This window comes from Apteryx rowi, unplaced genomic scaffold (genome assembly GCF_003343035.1).
Source record: "Apteryx rowi isolate R43461 unplaced genomic scaffold, aptRow1 scaffold_47, whole genome shotgun sequence".
Taxonomy (NCBI): domain Eukaryota; kingdom Metazoa; phylum Chordata; class Aves; order Apterygiformes; family Apterygidae; genus Apteryx; species Apteryx rowi.
This window is the reverse complement of record NW_020450727.1, coordinates 3,662,083-3,682,064: the sequence shown is the minus strand read 5'-3', so window position 1 is coordinate 3,682,064 and position 19,982 is coordinate 3,662,083. Positions and strand designations below refer to the sequence as shown.

The 19,982-nt window shown below is 44.9% G+C and overlaps 1 protein-coding gene across 5 annotated transcripts in view; it reads right to left on the bottom strand.

The window, feature by feature from the left end:
• BIN1 (bridging integrator 1) overlaps window positions 1-19,982 on the bottom strand; it is a 104,786-nt gene that overhangs the window by 37,533 nt on the left and 47,271 nt on the right. For 3 of the 5 annotated variants that reach the window (XM_026078114.1, XM_026078115.1, XM_026078116.1), the window contains exons 3-7: window positions 15,507-15,561; window positions 14,955-15,049; window positions 11,929-12,024; window positions 6,569-6,676; window positions 3,412-3,504 (exon numbers count right to left, since the gene is read on the bottom strand). In XM_026078114.1, the coding sequence (XP_025933899.1) occupies window positions 3,412-3,504; window positions 6,569-6,676; window positions 11,929-12,024; window positions 14,955-15,049; window positions 15,507-15,561 (447 nt within the window). The remainder of the gene's footprint in view (window positions 1-3,411; window positions 3,505-6,568; window positions 6,677-11,928; window positions 12,025-14,954; window positions 15,050-15,506; window positions 15,562-19,982) is intronic. The other 2 variants (XM_026078112.1, XM_026078113.1) reach the window with 1 other exon arrangement.

Here is a 19,982-nt window from a genome sequence, read left to right as displayed (position 1 = left end):
AGGGAGAAAAAAAATCCCAGTCCAACCTTCGCTTTATCTTATTCTAATTTCCACACTAGGCTGGGAATCAGCCCAGGAGATAGGATAACTGGGAGATAAGACACCATTAAATGCTGTTAGTTTTTCAGACACGGTGTATATTAAAAACAGTCCTTCCCTCTCTTGTTTACCTGTTCAGAAGGTCAAGAACCTAGAAAGCAACATGTGAATATCGTGACATCCCCAGGCAAAAGCAAAACCAGCCACAGGCAACGTTCACTCTAGAAAAGCAGTAGGAATCAGCAATCTAGCAAGTGCCCGTGGCTCAGCTAGTGCTGTTGTTCTCAGTTGCAGCACTGAATTAATTCTTTACTTCTTTGCCAGCCCATGAATCTTATGATTGAAATTATTTTGCTTAGATGCAGTGGTCCTGACACATGGGCTAGCAGACTGCTTCCAGCCAGAGCTGGAGACCGACATCAACTTAGTCATGAGCCCTGCTAGAGGAAAAGCCAGCTCATTCGGCAACAAYGCTGACTTGTGGGGAAAGGAGGAAAGGTACAAATTTTAGGGACAGTGCCCATTGCTATAGTATCTGAACACCTTCACGCTTTTATCTTTGTTATCCTGACGGAGAAGGCAGAAGAGGTAAGGCCCAGGTCCATGAAACATAACCTCAGAAAACTTTCACTCTTCTCTCTCTGCCTGAAAGGGGGAAGGTCTGAGCAAGAGCTGAACAACACAAACATTCTCCTAACCGGCACCCTAGCCAAGGCACTGAGCATCAAGCAGAGCTTGTTCAGCTTGGATGGTGAGATTGTTTTCTACCACAGCACATCTCAGTATTCATGAATGTCCTGCAATGCCAAGCCTGGTGCTTTCAGGTAAATTGGTGACCATGCTGTAAGCTGTGCATCACTCAGTAAATAGTTTAAGACATCCATGAAGCAGGTGTAAGGAGGACAGCTGGGCAGCAACCCCATCCTAGGCCCAGGCCCCCCATCAGTCCCAGCCTGAACTGCCTCTCCCTGGGAGGGCAGCAGGGCCCAGGGTTCTGCTTGCAGGCTTTCCACTACAGATAGACAGAGACATTCTTCTGCTTTTGCTACAGCACCAAGGATATTGCTTTTAAATCCAAAGTCAGCATTTCAGTGGAGATTAGGAAAAAGGCAAGAATTTGCTGGTCTAGGCCCTTTCCTTCTTTGTTCCAAAAAGCAGAGTCACCAGAATTCATAAATGGGAGCCTATGAGAGCAAACCTCCCAGGAGACTTCAAATAAAACACCTAATTTGTTTTTCTTGTTGTTAGTATCTACTAAAGGCCTAAAAAGCTAGTGGTTTGAATCCTGGAGGGAGGAACTTGGCTTTACARTAGAAATAATAGATCTTGCTGATCCCATTTTTGCTCGAAGGTTGTAAAGTAAAGGGATTTATCAGACAACAAGAGACAGCAACATGGCTGCTGGCAAGGAGAAGGAATTTTTYTGTTAGCCTTAACATTCTGAGGCTCTTAGATAAATGCAGTGTCATCAATTTTCCCACTTCTATCTTGAGTTTAATGAGATTTAGGGTTGTCATTAGCACCTCCAGTCTTGGAATCATGCGAATACAAAAACCTCTGCCTGCTTGTGCTGCGGAGAAAAGCTGGAAAACTTGCAGGTTCAGAATACAAACTATTCTTTTTTCTTCTTGAGATTTTTAGGTTAGTCCCAATCAAAGCAACAACAAAAAAAAAGGAGTCAAAAGCCCACACAATTAGAAACACAAAGTGGAGATGGGCAATACCGTTATTTAATTCCAGAATTAAAGAGGAAAAACTTAAAAGAGGACTTAAATTGATTTCAAAAAATCTGAGGCGACTGAAAACATTGACATCACTTAGCAGAGGTTGATACCCCCGCAACACGGCAGTGGAAGGATTACATAAATCCTTGTCACCCACTTGAGGGCAAAGTCACCCAGTACAGTCAAGTTACTAACTCACAGTAGTCCATCTAAGATGGCAGTGTGAAGGAGGATACGTACCGTTTCTCTGGGTAATCTGTGGGAGGCGGCATTGCTCCCAATCACTCCAGCCAGCTTGAGAAGAGGAAGGATACCCACGAACTGATTTATTTAGCTGTGGCTTGAGAAACTTCCCAAACCTGCTCTCTCCAAAGATACCACCAGCCAAACAGATTATTCCCAGTATTTCTGAGGTACAGAAAACACCTCCAGAAGCCTGCCAAATTTCCTTCTCCCTTCAGTCAAGGATGAATGCATATTTCCTCACTTTGCAATGTATCTTAAGCAGGACTGCTAACAGTTGTTCTGCTCCCAGACTTTATTTATGTGGCAATCTAGTATTTTCCCTGTCTGTCATAAACTGGCCATGAAAAAATCAGGTGCTTCATAAGGTGAGAGCAATTATGTGTTTCTAAAATGCAATTCATTCACTGATGAGGAATCTGAAAAAGTACGAGCATTTGAATGAGAACAGATGAGCTCACCAGGAACTTGTGAGTAGGTAACTGGTTCTCTCCCAGTCTGGGTAATGGATTTACTATCCCTCATCCATTAAAAGTGTTTTCTTCCCCTCACTGACTAAACCATCCTCTTTTTTTTTTTTTTTTGGTCAGTTCTCTGTTATCCCTTAAGGGGCTCCAATGTAAATACCAAGGAAGATTTCATTAGGAAGCCAGGCTCCTCCTGTGCAAGTAGGATTGAAAGCCTTAGTCAATGTAGTTTCTCTGAGCTCTTATTTCCTTCAGGATGCTATAACCTAAATATTTAGCCAAGTCCTGCCACATTAAGCAATCATAACTCCAACTTGGAAGTGCTCAAATCTCTTATGTGAGGTGTAAATTCTCTGGTCTGGGCCCATCTCTTCTCCTCTGCAGACTGAACCTCTGTATCTCTGGAAATGGCTCTTTTAGGCACAAGAGCCAGACAATGTCTATTTTGGAAACCTAGATCTTACCCTGGGTGAGTTTTGCAAACAAACTCAGCAGCCACAGAAATTGCTTTTGAAGCAATGTTTTGCTTCCAGCTTTACTGAACAGCAGAAACACAGAAATCAATTTTTCAATGTTTCCATCTTTTCTTTTTAAACAGCAACAATAAAAACTGAATGCTTCTCACTTAGAAGAAAAGAAGGAAAAAGGAACAACTGGAGGAACTACAGTCCACTCCCCTCTCCCTTAGTGTTCTAGTCTATATAACAATAGTCTAGTACGAACACACCTGGTTAGAAATCAATAGCATCGGCTATTCATTTCAGAACAGATTCATTCACTGGTCAACAACTTCCACGTGTCCACTATGGCTCAGGAGTATCAAGGACAAACTTAACAGAGGGGACTAGAGTGAACGTTGCCTAGAGATTAGTTGCACAGTACAATCCAGAACCCAAAATAGCGCATGCAGGGTTAGAGCCAGGTAGATCGGCAGTCACCTGATTTCGGAGCAGATTAGTTTGCGCAACGAGGTGAGCTTGTAGCTTCCCTTGACACCACTGAGGCGCAGCTTTCTCAAGCAGTGAAACAGGCTGGGAGGGGAGGGAGCATGTTTGAGTGAAAAGAGAAAAAAGTAAACAGAGAACAAGAAAGACACAAACATATTTTTTAGGATTAAAAAAAAAAAATTAAAATCACAGAGAGAGTATTTACAGGCTGGGCCAAACCAATATCACCAAGGCGAGAGAAAACACAAACATCCTGGTGCCGATCAGTTAAGAATCCTTTGAAGCATGCCAAGTTTAGCGGTAATTAATGCTCCAGTGTGGGCTGGGATACTGTTGACCAGCCGGCCAGCTGCAAAGAGCAACAGATGAGTTGTTAGTGACCTAGCACACAGACAACCCCACTCCGAGTCACGACTGTGAAGGGGGAGCTCCTTAAAGAGAGGTCAGGATTAAACACTCATTATCTGCATGCAACAGCTGAAAGTTCACAGTATTTTATTTTAATGGCAGGTTGCGAGTTTAGTGATATGTGGCAGGAGTCCTGGGTGGGAGAAGAATGTCCATGTATTAGAGGAGGGGAGAAAAAGAGATCACATAGCTCCCAAAAGTATTCACATTGCTGTTCGTGTTACCATAATGTCATGAGACATCATTCAAGTTGGTTCCCATTTGTATGCTGTGTTATAAACAAGATTTCTCTTTCCTAGGGGGCTGTCATCACATTTCAAAATACCTTACACTGAAACATCCCTACTTCACAGATCAGATCAGCAAAACAACAGTCACAGGAATGGAGAGGTGAACTTCCTACATTTGCCTAGTGCACTCTGAGCCCTGGCCCCTGCCCACAACCCTACAGGGCTGTGTGACTGCAAGTGTGAGATTGAGATGCTGGGCCACGAAACCTGCCTGTTTGAGATGAGCATACATCGCTTTGAGGGACTCTCACTGCTCACAATTTTACGGGATCAGGACAGCGCGACTTGTCATAGATTATCCTGTGCATGAGCTTATGGCCTAAAGCACAGAGAGGGGAAACATCTGATTCACTGCCCATTTTGGCTAATAAGAAGAGTCCCATCAAGTACTAAAAGGCATTTGCACAGGCTCAGTCAGTAACAGAGCACTGTCTCTTAAATCACAACACTTCAATCTTCAAATTGTACTGTTCTTCATACTTCAACAGGAGAAAAATAGACCACCCGTCATTAAAAAAAAATTTATCATGCAAGCATTTTGGTTAACACCAGCAAGTGCAGCAAGGACAAGGGAGGTGCAGATCACCAGGTATCAATTTGAGTAGGTGAATTCCTACAAAGAGTGCTGCCACCATGGCAAAGATCTCACAGACACACACCAAGAATAATACCATGCCTCAGGGAAATTCTACTCCTATCCCTGAACAAGCTGAAGTATCGCTTTCAACAGAAGACACAACTGGCTGGTCCTCATGCCTTGAATACAGAATGAGCAATTTCTTTGCTCCGCAAATGATGCGGCGACACCTGAGCCATCAATCTTTCTTCCCTTTGTTTGTCAGAGTTAATCATAGTGCATGCACTGACGAGCAGATGACTGATGACCAGCAGCTTAAAGTACTGTCAATTGAGCATTAAATGTAGTCCGTTTGCCTGCAGGAGAGAATTGGCTTTATGTYTTCCACACAGGAGAAACACCATTATCGTTCATATCTTCGCACACCAGAAATAACTGTAAAGGAAAGAATGAGAACCCCTCTCTCAGCTTGGTTACAAGATACAGACTCAAAGCTCTTATTTTCCTGCTCTCCTCTGGCCTGAAGAATCCTGATGTGCCATGGTCCACACTCAAGAGAAATGAAAGGTGTCTCCCCACCTCCAGACTGTTGTGTCAAGACCTGYCCTGCAGAGCAGGGCATGTGGGTTTGAATCCCCTCAGGCTGAGAGAGTACACCACAGCCCATTTTCTGGGCAAGTATTCTAACCATGAGACTCCTGTAGAACAAGATTGGCACCCTCACCTTTCTTTAGCTATATTTAAAATAGAAAATATAAATTTTATTAAAATTTATTTTTATTAAAAATAAAATCCTGCACTTGTACGCCAGGCATGCTTTGGGGCTAAATCTGAATCAAGCTGTTCATAGGACATTGGTGGTGTTTTGCTATCTTCCAGAAGGGACTGAGAGACAGGGGGTACCTGGCTCAGACAGGGTTGTCCTGGCAGGTATACAAGAAAGAACTAAATATTCAAGGGAATTTCCAGATTAAACAGCGCTACTGCCTGTGAGGTCAGATAATCTGGACCCAGACAGTCACTGAGGTGAGTTTTAGGACCATTGATTTGGACTTAAGGCATCTAAATGTCCCTAAATTATGGTTTAGACATCTATAACCTTTTAAAGCTCATCAGTCACCTTTTTGACAAGCTTCATCATATGTAAGAGGCAACACCAACCTGAACATGTAGGCCTTTAGGCACATCAAACGTGTTAACCTTTATGCCTAAAGTCTTAGTCTAACAGAGACTAAGTCATTGCAGGATGCCCTGATGAGAGAAAACTCTTATCTTCCTGCTTTCAGGTATATTCAGTTTCCAGTAATTCTGGTCAACAGAAGACAGAACACAGGCTTCATGTGTGCACAGGGTGCATTTGTACTGATGAACTTGCAACTCACACACTAAGAGTCTCTATCCTAGGACATCATGTCTGACTTTGCAAACACCACTAACCTCATGCTTGCAATGCTCAAACACTTACTCTCACCACTGCTCTAACATAGGGAAACAGAGAGCCCAGAGCAGCAGACAAAGCAGCAAATTTTGCTGTGGCACTGCAAGGCTTTGCTTCCCACAGAGGCACATGTGCTTTTCCAACAGAGCTTACTGGTCCTGCAGCCACTAAGGAAACGCACGCCTAGGCCTTGGACATCAAGCAACGCTCACTGACAATGGTGGGTCTGAACTAAGACACCAGAGTACATCCTGCTTTTAGGAGGACTAAAAAGATGAGAAGGAAATACCTAGCCAAACCTCAACAGTGCGCAACACCTCTCTGAACAAAACACACCCAGTGAAGAGGTACAGGTGCACTTTAAACCTGTTCAGTAGGCAAAACCAGACCTCCCCGAAATGAAAGGATGGCTGCACACCCTTCTGCTTGCTTTACCTTTGCAATTTTGGTTTCATCCTTCTTCTTTGCGGTTTGCAGGGCTTCAAAATGGTGTCTGGCGCTGTCGTAATCCACAAGCTTCCTTCCTCGCTTCGCTATACGAGACTAAGAGAGATGGAGAAAAGAGTCGTGACAATCTTTCCCACCAGCCAGGACCACAAAGCCTCTCACGAAAACCCTTCTCCGCTTAACCCAGCTAGCTTCTAAAGCACCCCATGCACTGTCCACACCAGAAAACACTAGGTAGCACTGCCAGATACTCCACACAGGCTGCCCAGAGAGGTGGGCCTGGGAATTGCCTGTGGCCAGCAACTACTCTGGAGTCAGCTCTTTAGGAGAACAGACTCAGCCGGGGAGACCAAAGGCATATAGCAAACAACAGGCCCCACCTCTGGATGACATGAACATTTTCCAAACTATAGCTTACTAAGTCTCCCCAGGTGCCCAGGTTCTATGGGCACTTGCTTCTTCATTTTCAGAGCCTCCTGAGGGCTGCAGCCAGCCTCTAGCTAACCAGCTCTCAGCCCAAGTTCATCTGGTAGCTCAAAAATCTTTTGAAGGTCAACATAAGAAGGCATTTCTCATGTTGCCAGCACAGCCCAAGCCCCTTCCCCATGCTCAGGATATGCCTAGGAGCCAGCATTTCAGACTCTGCYACAGGAGGTTTAGGCACAAGTGCATACCAGACGTTGTGACCACAGCCACAACCAGTGGTCCGTTATAACTAGCTATTACTCAAGAGAAGTGTGAGGGAGAAGCTGTAGCACTGTACCACAAATATACAAGATACAGCAAAGCTGTGACATGCACAAGGAGGGAGTCAATTGTGTACCAGACTCGCATGCAGGGCAAAAGCCCTGACAAGTCCATGACTGAGTAGAGGAAGAGTCAGGTCTGTGGCCTGTTATTCCGAGATACCTCTGTTAATCAGAGGTGCCTCAGGCTTTCTCTCCCCTTCGAGTTTCACCTCTGCGAGGCTCAGGACCATTTGGCTGCCTTGTTTTAAGAACCAAACACCTCGCACCTCTTGCCTCTACACTCACCACAAACACCCCAGGCTTTCTAGGTTAGAGCTCAGGTCTTCCCAGCCTAACCCTCGCATCACTGCAGCTCGGAGAGAGCCAGGTCCAGTGACAGTGATCAGCAGGCTAGAGACAGACTGGAGAAGCTGTGTGGGAAGCCACAGCAAAAAGCCAGGAGGGTTTTTATTTAGTCACACCACCCAGAGAAATCAAAAGTGCAGGAGGAAGAATCAGCACCGAGATCTACTTGCAAAACCAAAATCCCCCCACTGCACTCAGCAGGAAGTTGTGGTCTCATCTCTAGACTGCTGCAGATAAATTACAAACCACATTCAAGGCCGATCTTTCTGCCAGACCAGCTGGRACCAGTTCACACGTCCACCACACACATTTGTCTGTTCTTTCAGCAAACGTCGGTGCAGCTCTGTGTGAGTCACAGCAGATCTGCAGAAGCTCAGCCACATGCACACCCAAACTGATTTCAAAGCCCTCTGCTCCAAGAGAGGAATCACAAAGAAGTTGAGCCATTCCTCAGTTGAGGTTACTAGAAAACACCTCCCCGACATCAGATTCTCCTCCAGGCTCCTGACAGTAGGGGGGACCATTGTGGCAGTTTGCCATCTCGGGAAACACTGCCAGTTGGACACAGCGACAGGATGAAGGAGGGGGCTTCCAGCAGCATTAAAATCTCTGAGGTGCCAGTTAATGCATCTTCCACACACTCCACATGAAATGCATAGCCAGGTTTGGGATCTAATGGAAGGAATTTTTCCCTCAGGTCAGACTGGAAGAGAGAGCTTGGGTTTAGAGGGGTTTTGCCCAGCTCTGTGATGTGGCAAACAGTCACTTCCAGGCTCCCCTGCCACCCCACAAAAAGTTTGATATCATGTCACCAGCCTCTCAACAATATCTTCAGTCACTGCTGCCCCATTCTTGGGGTCTTTGATCTTCTAACTACAGGCCTCACATTTGTTCTAGAGTACACAGAAGTGTTGCAAGGCATGGATATACTGTGAGTCCTTCTGGAGTAAACACTGATCACACAGTTGCCTGTGATGGCAAAAACAGGATTTAGCCTAGCCCTGGAAGCCTGCAAGGTAGCTTATTTGTCCTACTCTAGGATAGCTGTGGCGACCCCATCACCATCTGATGGTAAAACATGAATTCCAACAGATGTGTTTACTCCTTTGTAATAAGGAGTAAACACCTTTCCCATCTTAATTTGAGTCTGCATTTAATTTTTTTTCCCCCCTTATTGATGTTTGGTTTTAAACCTAGCAGAAACAGACCACCAGTGTCAGTGCGAGACAGATATTCCCCAAATTCCACACCTATTCAGAGCTGGGGTTATGGTTCATCTTTCCGGGCTCGCTGCAGCCTTTGGACAACTGTGCTCCTTGCATACTCTGCAATCCCAATCAAAAACTCACTCAGAAATATTAGAGTATGCAAGAGTGTTACTCCCGGAAGCTATAAATAATGACCTGTAAAGAAGGCATAAAGTGTTATTTGTTTTCCTTTTCTTTCCTTCTGAGTTGGAGAAGAAGAGAGATTTTTGTTCGCTTTTTTCTCCTCCAAACTTTAAAAATGATTCCTTTTAACTTATAAAAATTCCTTGCTAAAGGAATACCATGTCTTCATAACCCTGCTGTAAGTCCTGTTGGGAGTCCAGAAAATTCAAGGGAATTTTTCCAGCTCAAGCGAAGAAAGATTTGGAATACTTTTACTTTAGTATTTAACAAATAAGCAATGCATGCATGATCTAACTGATCACACATTTGAATTACTGGGCTGTTAACAAAAGCTAGGCCTTTACGTAACTAAATTAAAATTATCTTCTCTCCATAAATCAGCTTTCATTATCATAGTAATGCCAGAATTCCAGGAAGAGCAGAAAATTTGCTCTTGTGGAAAACACAAACCAGAAAACTATTACCACRACAACAACAGAAAACAAACCAAAATATTCTGTAAATTATATGCAACTTGTTTTTTGCATGGCACCCTCAAGAACTCTACTTCCTAACATGAAATCAGGCTGTACTTTTGTAAAATTGCAGAAACTTGCAAGAACAGTTCTTATAATAGTTTTTAACAGTCCAAGACACCAAACTTATCTRAGCCACTTCTCGGAGCTCTGGGGTAACAGTAATGATGCATCCAGTTGAACAGGACTTTTCCAGAAAAAAACATATTGACCTTTTTAAATTCATACCACTGAAAGTCCATTTTAAAGAAATGGCCAGACCAGTGAAATGTATCCATGTCTTATTGTAGGTACCAAAAGAAAGGTAACATCTCGCTCGTCTGAAGAAGGGAGCCAAATGTGACTAGCATTCTTTTTAAAGAAAAGCTTAAATTCTGCACAAAGCTGCTTTAACTTCCATTTTCTAGAGCAAAATCTGAAGACTAGGAAAAAGTGACATTAGTAATAAACACCTTAGCGTCCCATCTGGAAGTCAGGAAAGATCTTTGTTAGTTTGGTGCCTGACCCCTTGAGTTTTTTGGTGGAATTTGGGTGGTCCCAGTCTCATCATCCTTTGAAAAACCCAGTCTAAAATCCCAGCAGAATTAAGAAATCCCAAAGATGCTAAACATTGAAGAAATGTGGCATGCTGAGGTGACCTAGGGCACAGCCAAGAAGGCTGGTAAAATGCAATTTGGACAGAAGCAGTGCAGAAGTCAGTCTGCAGGAAGCCTGAAACAAAACCTTCTGCTATGGAAGCAGTGCAAGAGTCACTGCACTGCTGACTGAGGCACATTGAATCACACTACAGGGACTGACCAGCATTAAAGCCTCATGTAGGTGGAAAGTGGCAGCAAATCTCTTCCTTCTTCCCCATTTCATATTTCCAGGGACAGAAGAGGCTGGAAATTGAGGCAAAAACAAGGATCCCCAGGAGGCAAGGACACTGCCCTTCTGCAGCAGTTTTACACGCCTGTGACCTGCCCCACATTGGTACAGCATGCTCCTCCTGAAGCAACAAATGTTGACAAATGTTTTAAGAGACATGTGGTAGGGAAAGGGTTGTTTTCACTGGGAGGAAGCCAAGCTGATACTTCCCATATGGTGATATCATTACTAGTGCTTCCATATGGTGAAGACATTTCCTGCATAACCTTCTCAAAATGAATGGAGAGGACAGTAGGGGAAGGGAAGTTCACAGGACATTCTAGCCCAGGTTGGTGAACATAGGGCTTCCCCCAAAGATCCTATCCAGCATTGTCCCCCTCCCCCACAAAGAACTGGCAATATGCAGCCTCTTGTTTTGTAGTAATGTTTTCTCTTTAGCATCCTTCCCCTGGCTTCTTCGCTCTGTGTCATTTTTAAGCCCAAAGGAGAACACAGAGTTTTCATAGGACCCAGAGCTACAAAGATCTTGGCTGCTGGAAAAGTAGAGTTTGCAGCAGCACAGCCACCATTTGTAAAGGACGTATCCAGGGCTAAGTACAATCACAAGAATCAGTGCAAGTGATATATGACAGGCAGTCACTGCAGGTTCTTGTACAACATGCATACATGCTGCCTCCACGATGCTTGTGGTCCTGCTCATGGTGACTCTCCAGAACGTGGGCATGACAAGTTCGTCAGCTTTGGCCTGGAAAACCTCCTACTCTGCTGTTACTGTGTCTTAATCAGCCCACACATTCAGGCTCTGCATCTCAGCTAGGAGGTCCCATGCAAGAGTCCATAGGAAACATCCTACCACCTCTCAGCTATCTATTACCAGCAGAGAYACTGCGTGGGCACTCCTCCTCTGCTTCAGGGCAGAGTCAAACAGGTTGCTTATGGTAACCTCTTTGGCTTTGGAAAGGCATAGACAAAGATTGCTCACACACTTCAGTGCATCTCAGAAGCTCTGCTCCTTTTCATTTGCTCCTTTTGTGACGTCAAAGTTTCTGCGTATGCCACTGCCATTCCAAACACACTGCATCCATGAGGACTACGGAGGGAGCTCCAACTAGCAGAAGAGGGCTGACTCCCCAGGGACACCCCCCCCCCCCAGCAAGAAAAGGCAACCCTGAGCTGCAGTCATCTGTGATGGCAGGGCAGTTCCAGACAATCAATTCTCAAGAGCACAAGATGAGGTTCCCACTCTACCACACTTCACAGCTCCTTACCTTCTGACTGCTAAAGAGGAAAGGAGTCCACAGGACCACCTCTATAACTTCCCCAACCCAGACCAGTGTTAATCCACAGGCACATCTCTTACATCACAGTGTATTTTCCCCCACACACATCCTGCTAAAGAAGATGAAGATGCCAGAAATGGATTCTTATAAAGTCTCATCTGCTATAACACCCTAGATCAAAAGGTATAAAGAGAATCTTACTTTAATGTCTGGGAATTGGCCAAGGTATGTATCCATGGTCAGAAGGGCCTGATCCACCAGCTTCTGATGGAAATCTGTCCAGAGGAGGTCATTGTTCTGAAAAACAAAAGCAGTGAGCTAACTAATGGTGAGAAGAGCACAGAGCTTTGCATTTCTGTTTGTGTCAATGAATGCTACAATCAACAGTTTCCATTCCCCAGTGCTCTTGAAAAATAGTTATTTGTTTAAAAAAACTAAGGAACAGAGAAGTGACTTGAAAACATAGCTCACACCAGAAATGTAGAAACAGATAGGGCTTGATGCAGCTAATTCAGGCAACCTCTACAAGGACACAGCACCCTTCATGAACCTTTGAGAACCTTTCTTTTCCCCTACGGTGCTAGCCCAAATCCATGCAACAGAAGGGAAGATGAAGGTTAGGTGCACTTTACCTCCTCCTCTCAGTCCCCTCCCTCCAGCAGCCACAAGAACAGGACACTTGACACCACTAAGCACTATTTTCTGCTTTTCACTACAACATACCTTTCTGAAGGACAACGAACAATGAGAGAAAGCTATGTTAGCAGTCTTTAGCCCTCACACAACCTGCCTCAAGAGCCCCGTGGAGGTCACATTCAAAGCTTGCACCCCAACCTGAGCACAATTTACTCTTGATCTCATCTTAACCATGCTAAGTTTCCATCAACAGCTTGTGTTAGGTGGAAATTGTCCCTCTCTTCTGTTTTTTCTGCTTGAAAAAATGGTTTTGGTTAAAATATTAAAGAAAAATGCCCACTTTACATGGAAAAAAATTTTTCGGCAGGAATAGCACTTTTCTCCTGCCTGCCTTTCACCAAAAGAGAGAAACATGAATAAACAAAGGCATTAAAAGATGAAGGGGGGCTGGAAAAACTCCTGCAGACCCTCAGAGCAGCTTCAGTTAGTTCTCAGGCCTCATACTCCCTTTGACCTCTCTGACTCAAATTATCTGAAGGGACAGTCTCCCAGGAGGCATCTCAGTGGCTTAAGAAGAAACAAGGCCAAAAGAAAATGTGAAGCCAAACCAGCTGAATTACAACTCCATTATTCACTGCAACAACACTTCCTAATGGAAAGTTTCCATGTTAATGCAAGAATTGACCTGGAAATGTTCAGGTTTTGTTTGCTTTATCTGCTTTGAAGTCAGTATTTCCTAGGAAAAAATGCAGACATTACTTCAGGTAAGGTTTTCTGCAGGGGAAACTGCGGGAAGCAAACAATCTTTCTTCTGCTTCCCTCCCTAATTCTTCCCCACTGCTCCAACACTACAACTGCTGTGGCCCCATCCTGCAGTCTCAAGGCAGATGGAGCCATGGAGCTGAACTACCACAGCTGCTGCTCAGCAGACCAGCTCAGCCAGGGACCTGAGGGTGTCTGCCTCCAGCTGGACATACCACACACATGCCAAGGAGGAACCAAGCTGCCAAACGACAGGCTGTGCCCCAAGCTCCACAGAAAGCAACTGGGCAATTTGGACAGGCATCACCTCACCAAGGGATGAGGAGAACAGCAGGTTGGGGTGACGTATGGCTCAGCCAAACAAGATGGCAACAAATATATAGCAGCTGCTGGTGCTACTGTGAGAGGGAGGTTTTTGCAGCTACACAATAGCTGCTCTGGTGATGCTTTGGGTACAGATTTAGGTTCCCTGCCTCATTTCCCTCCATTTCCCTCATGTGGACAGAGAGGCTGATGGGCTCAGTGAAGGTCTACACAGCACAGGTTATTTCCTCTCACTTACAGCAAGGAGGCCTGAAGATCTGCCTTGCTGCTGGCATAGCTTGCACCAACACAGACACAGCACAAAGTAGTGGTACAAGACATGCAATTCTAGATTTATACCATGATGTAAATAATTGCATTTGAAATGCTTTCTGCATTTATCAACGGCAATGCACAGCTCACAGCCAGCCTTGGACTTTGCAGGCTGCCAGAACCAGGCTTGAGTTCTTCCCTGCTCCATATGTAAAAAATCTCCAAGTTCTCATTTATAATCTGCCCACAGATCTCTAGCAGCATTGCGTGCCAGCTCCTTGGGCTAGTATCTCTCCTACAGAACAATCTCCAGAGAGAGTAGCATTGAAGAGCTAAAGGGATCTAGGAAAACATCTCCAGCATTGCACATTGTCAAGGGATTGCTTTAAGACGAAACGAAGAGCACAGCTAGCAGTGACAACACACATGAACAATACTGGGAGGCTGGCAGCATTAATGTTAACAGCTCTGTAATGGCACAAGCTGGCTATCAAAAAGAGCAACACAGTTTTCTTCTGGAGAGTGAAGGCACATAGTGTTGATGTACTGATGGAAGAGCAAGAAAAGCACATAAAAGAGCAGCTTGACACGTTATACAAGAGGGAATCTGAGGCTTGCAATACTGTAGGAATACCATGGCAATTAGGAAGCGACAGACATAGGAGAAGGGAAAACAGAGACCTAGAGAGGTCAAAGACAGACCAAGGCTTAAAGCAGCGGAGGATGGTTTAATGAGACAGATCTTCTCTCAAGGCCTGGGAAAAGCCCATGGAACAAGGTCTACAAAATCCATTTTAGAAGCTAATCAGGAAAGATTAGTGGGTACTGCCTATAACTATAACAGAGCCCAAGGCCAGAACGATCTCTTCCTTCAAGGACCATGGCCCCCACAGACAGAGCACTTTCTTTTGCACAGAGTGTAAGCCATACATTCAGTTGAGCCTCTTAACACTCTTTTGGCATCTACCGTCTCTGTTCAGCCACTGTTGGGGCAACAAAACTGCTTCTGCACATAAGCGCAGGGCTCTCTGTAGCATTCAAGCATCTGGGGACAGTATGTCCCATTTTTGCCTTCACAAATATGGATGAAAACACAGGCCACCTCCCTTCAGCTTTCCCCTCCTCCCAATACTAAGCTTGGGAGGATTCTCACTGCAAAGCTACGTCTGAAGGAATTACAGCTCACAGAGCTTCCAAAKCTCATTTCCTCTGACAGGCCAAGCCTAGGGACCCCAAATCCTGTACAGTCTTACCTCTGCTATTTTATTTGTGTCATCTCTCCCAGGCCAATCCGGCTCATAAACTTCCTGCAAACACTCCGTCAGCTTCTTGGAGGCYTCGTGCATGGCTAGGAAAGAACAGGGAACCGCCTCAGAAACTGAGAATWAGTGTGTTCCCCCCATTTTATCCCTTCTCCTGAAGGATGGGGACTCAGAGGTGTTGAATGGGTTACGACAAATGCTAAGCTGTTCCCTACTGAATGCSTAATGAAGACACAGAGATGGATGGTAACCAGAAGAAGAAAGGAACTCAAGAATGTAGTCACATCAAACTGTCCACACTCATCCTTCACTAGCAGAGGAAATGAGTTTTTCTGCTAAGATGGCACCACCACTTTTGGCATGAAAGCACAATCCCATCCCACCTGGTCCCAAAGAATTCTGAGCTCCCCTGCCAAAATGAGGTTTTTCGTTCCCAAAACTCATCCCTGAGATAGGGAACACCAGGAAGTGCATGGGTTACAGAAAACCTCACTGCATATGTAAGCACTAAAGGGGAAAATGCTCTGTTTACGCAGACCTTACCTTTCACGGAAGCCAAGTATGTTCGCAGGTCCTTCTGCAGCCTTGTGCCTTCTGACTGTGAAGATAAGGAGAAAACTAACAGTTATTCTCTCACACAAAAAAGGCATAAGAGGGAGGAGTCAAGCATTTCTAAATAAAGGAAAACTACTTCAGCCCTCGTCCAAACTACCCAAAACAACGCAGTGACCAAGTAGTCATTACAGGGACACAAGAACAGTTTGTTCTGATTAAAACAAACTGGAACAAGCTGAACAGAAATTATGCTTGAGAAAGGTGTATAGTTCGATGGGCTTTGCTTCCAATAGAGGAGCATATTATCTACAGCATACAAGCTAGAAGTGCACAACCCTGCCCCCCCCCCCCAAACCACCCTCATACACTGGTTACCTTGTACAGGGTTACCTGAGCCTTTTAAAGGTACCTAGCCTACCTAGGAGACTGAATAGACTTTGCAGCCTGTGAGGTCTGCAGGCAGATAAATTTCCAGAGAGGCCCACTTTTCAGTTTGGCCATAAACCCTCTTCCCCCAGCTCTCCTAGTCACCTAGATGGTTTGTATCTGGGGTCCCCATCCAGMCCCCTCTTTGGCATTTCCTTTGTTTTACTCCTTGCCTACCAGTGGAGCAACTCTCTCACTTGCTGCAAGGGTTTCTTTTTATTATTATTATTATTTTGAGCATTAATGCTTTCCCCAAAACTTTGGCAACTGCTTTCTCTCTGTGCGTGTACCACTTACTCTTTACAGTCTATAGGGAGCTGTCAGGCATACCCTTGATTTTGCACAAACACCTCTCAAGAAGCAGACAGACATTGTCAAGTACTATACAGAACAGAAACTCTCAACAACTCGAGYGCACATTTAGAAGATGCTTCCTAAACCCAGAGGTAAAAAGAAAGGGAAGACAGTGAAACTGGAATCTGGGAAATGAATCCTCTTCCCAGTTATCAGAGAGCAGGAGGTTTGAGGGAGTGCAGAGAGGAATCAAAGAGGTATGGTTGAACCTAAATATCTTCAGAAAGAAAATCTCATAGCTCAGTAAATTAAATTAAATTGCAAGCATATAAACAAAGAGGAAAGAAATAACGAGCGTGTGTACCAGAATAACATAACTCCACAAAAGGAAAGTAAAACTAGTATAGAAATAGAAGACCCAGGGCTAATTCTGAATCCCTTCTTCATTTCTCACCCCTGCACCATCTAAGGAACTAACTTAAAACCTCAGCACAGGAACAATGACATTGTCTCTTGATGTAGGAGCGGACCACAATAAGTTGTTCTACTCAAAGCACATTGTCTCTTGATGTAGGAGCAACCCTCCGCAGGAAGTTGTTCTACTCGGACAGGAATCGTCACAAAAGTTTACATTGCAGCAAGACAAGTGCAACATGCTTCAACACACAAGTGTCATCTTGTTTAAGCAGATATTGCCCTGTCTGCAGTCACAGTGTAATCCGACTCTGTGAACCTATAACACAGAATCACAGAATCGCTGAGGTTGGAAGGGACCTCTGGAGATCATCTAGTCCAACCCCCCTGCTCAAGCAGGGTCACCTAGAGCACATTGCACAGGATTGCATCCAGGCGCATTTTGAATATCTCCAGAGAAGGAGACTCCACAACCTCTCGGGGCAACCTGTGCCAGTGCTCTGTCACCCTCACAGTGAAAAAGTTTTTCCTCATGTTCAGATGGAAGTGTCTGTGTTTCAGTTTGTGCCCATTGCCTCGCGTCCTGTCGCTCGGCACCACTGAAAAGAGTCTGGTCCCATCCTCTCGACACCCTCCCTTCAGATACTTGTACACGTTGATAAGATCTCCTCTCAGCCTTCTCTTCTCCAAGCTAAACAGGCCCAGCTCTCTCAGTCTTTCCTCATATAAGAGATGCTCCAGTCCCATAATCATCTTTGTAGCCCTTCGCTGGACTCGCTCCAGTAGTGCCACATCCCTCTTGTACTGGGGAGCCCAGAACTGGATGCAGCACTCCAGAGGTGGCCTCAGCAGGGCTGAGTAGAGGGGGAGAATCACCTCCCTCGACCTGCTGGCAACACTTCCTGATGCACCCCAGGATACCATTGGCCTTCTTGGCCACAAGGGCACATTGCTGCCTCATGCTTAACTTGGTGTCCACCAGCACTCTCAGGTCCTTCTCGGCAGAGCTGCTTTCCAGCAGGTCAACCCCCACCCTGTACTGGTGCATGGGGTTATTCCTCCCCAGGTGCAGGACCCTGCACTTSCCTTTGTTGAACTTCATGAGGTTCCTCTCYGCCCACCTCTCCAGCCTSTCCAGGTCTCTCTGAATGGCAGCACAGCCCTCTGGCGTATCRGCCACTCCTCCCAGTTTTGTATTGTCGGCAAACATGCTGAGGGTGCACTCTGTCCCTTCATCCAGGTCATTGATGAAGAAGTTGAACAAGACTGGACCCASTACTGACCCCTGGGGGACACCACTAGCTACAGGCCTCCAACTAGACTCTGTGCCACTGATCACAACTCTCTGAGCTCTGCCATTCAGCCAGTTCTCAATCCACCTCACTGTCCACTCATCTAACCCACACAACCAGGTATAATGTGAAGGACAGTACACGCAGGAAGATGCATATTTAAAAACAGAAGTGCTATGCTTAGGAGGCTGGAAGAGTTCTTTCTCCAAAGTCCTAATGAATCACCTACTATTTACAGTGCTGGGAAAGAAAGATGTGAGGTTTGTCTGTTTGCTTTCTTGTTTTGATTTGTTTTTTATTATCATTTACAATACCTTATTGTAAATGCACTGAACACTAGCTAAACATGTGCTTTCCAGTAAAGAGTGGTTTCTTGATAGCCAACAGGCTTCCTATAACCTTCCCCCGCTCCTCTTTAAAAGAAAAGCTTTCACCTGCTTTCACCCTAACATTAGATTGTAACCCCTTCCTTACACGTCCTCACAGGTTTTGCAGTTAGGATGAGAGGTATTTTTAATCAGTAGGGATGTTTCACACCTGAGAGGTACAGGGAACATCTTGTTCCGGATTAGATGAATGTTGGGATAGAAGAACAAGGTGTGGGATTATAAAGGAAAAAAGAAAAAAAAAGAAAAACAACAGCTCCAAGTTAGCCCCCACCCAGCAAACAATTAAGAGCTGTTAAGACACAAAGCCTGAACTACTCATGAGAAGCACCCATCTCATGGTACTAGGCAAGCTGTTAAATTTGTTTTGCTATCCAGGGCTGAACTGGAAACTGCTGGGTTAGCAGGGGTCTTGCCTGCATAGACATTCTCCCTCTGCTAAGGGGCTGCTTCTGAGGACTCTTAAAAAAAACAACTCTGGGTATAGGTAAACTCCCAAAATCCAGGCCTTCCTGGTCCTGGTCCTAGTCCCTTAAGTGAGAGGTAGAACAGCAACATGTAGGTCAGATCCACAGATTTAGAGCCAAGTATTTTTAGAACAGCAGATAACACTTTTCACCACTCTCTTGCACTAGGAGATGAGCTGAGAGGGCCCCACAGACTGACAAGGCCTGTTATCACAGGGCAAAATGGGCAAGTGTCACAGCTTTCCATACTCGAAAGAAGCTGATCTTGACCCCTCTTTTTACATAATTAGCAGTTTCAGGCATTTGCACAGGAGATTCTGTAACCACGTTGGTCCTCTATCCCTGTCATACACTATTGCTGTTCTCAGTAACGCACAATAAACTTCGTACTGAATTTGCAAGGCCTTAGGACTGAGACATATCAGGCTTGCTCTGCCCAAACTTTTCTTGAGCTATAGCTTTGTTTTACTTGCCCCAGCTGTGATAACAATTTCTCTAAYTGACTAGGCATCTAAGGCTAATTTKTTTTACTTTTGTTCAGCTTTSTGTGGTACAACCAGAGCTTTATACAGATAGCAGTAACAAACAGTTATTCTATGTGGAATGAGATATTTATGACTAACATAATGACATAGTGTAGAAAAATACAGGCCTGGTATGATAGAAGAGGCCTTGAAAAGTGGAGACACAGGATGCAGCATACAGGGGGGATGATTAAGAGATGGGGCACAGACTTGGTGCTGGAAACCCCATGGCTACAAACACTGGTGGTCAGTTAAAAAAGGCAGACCTGGAGCCAGACAAAACTGTTGCTTTTAGGGGTAGCAAAGAGTACAAAGAAATAGTATCTAACATATGTAAAGGGCACCATATATAGCAAATCCGGATGTTTTGTGGAGCTGTAGACCAATGAAGAAAGGCGTAAAAAGTGTGTTAGCAAGCATGTAAAAATGACCCCCAGTGGATCCAAGAGGGAGGAAGAAGAAACCATCAACACAAACATCACATTCCTCCCAGCAGAGGACTCCAGATGCCGACAACTCACTTCAACACTCCCACCAGTCACAATGAAACCCCCAAAGTTAGGACTCAGAGGAGCAGTGGAAGGGTGAGTGTAATAGCAGAAAAAGAGGTAGAAACTAAAAAATGTGGTATGAAAGAATTTCAACTGCATTTTTATTCCTT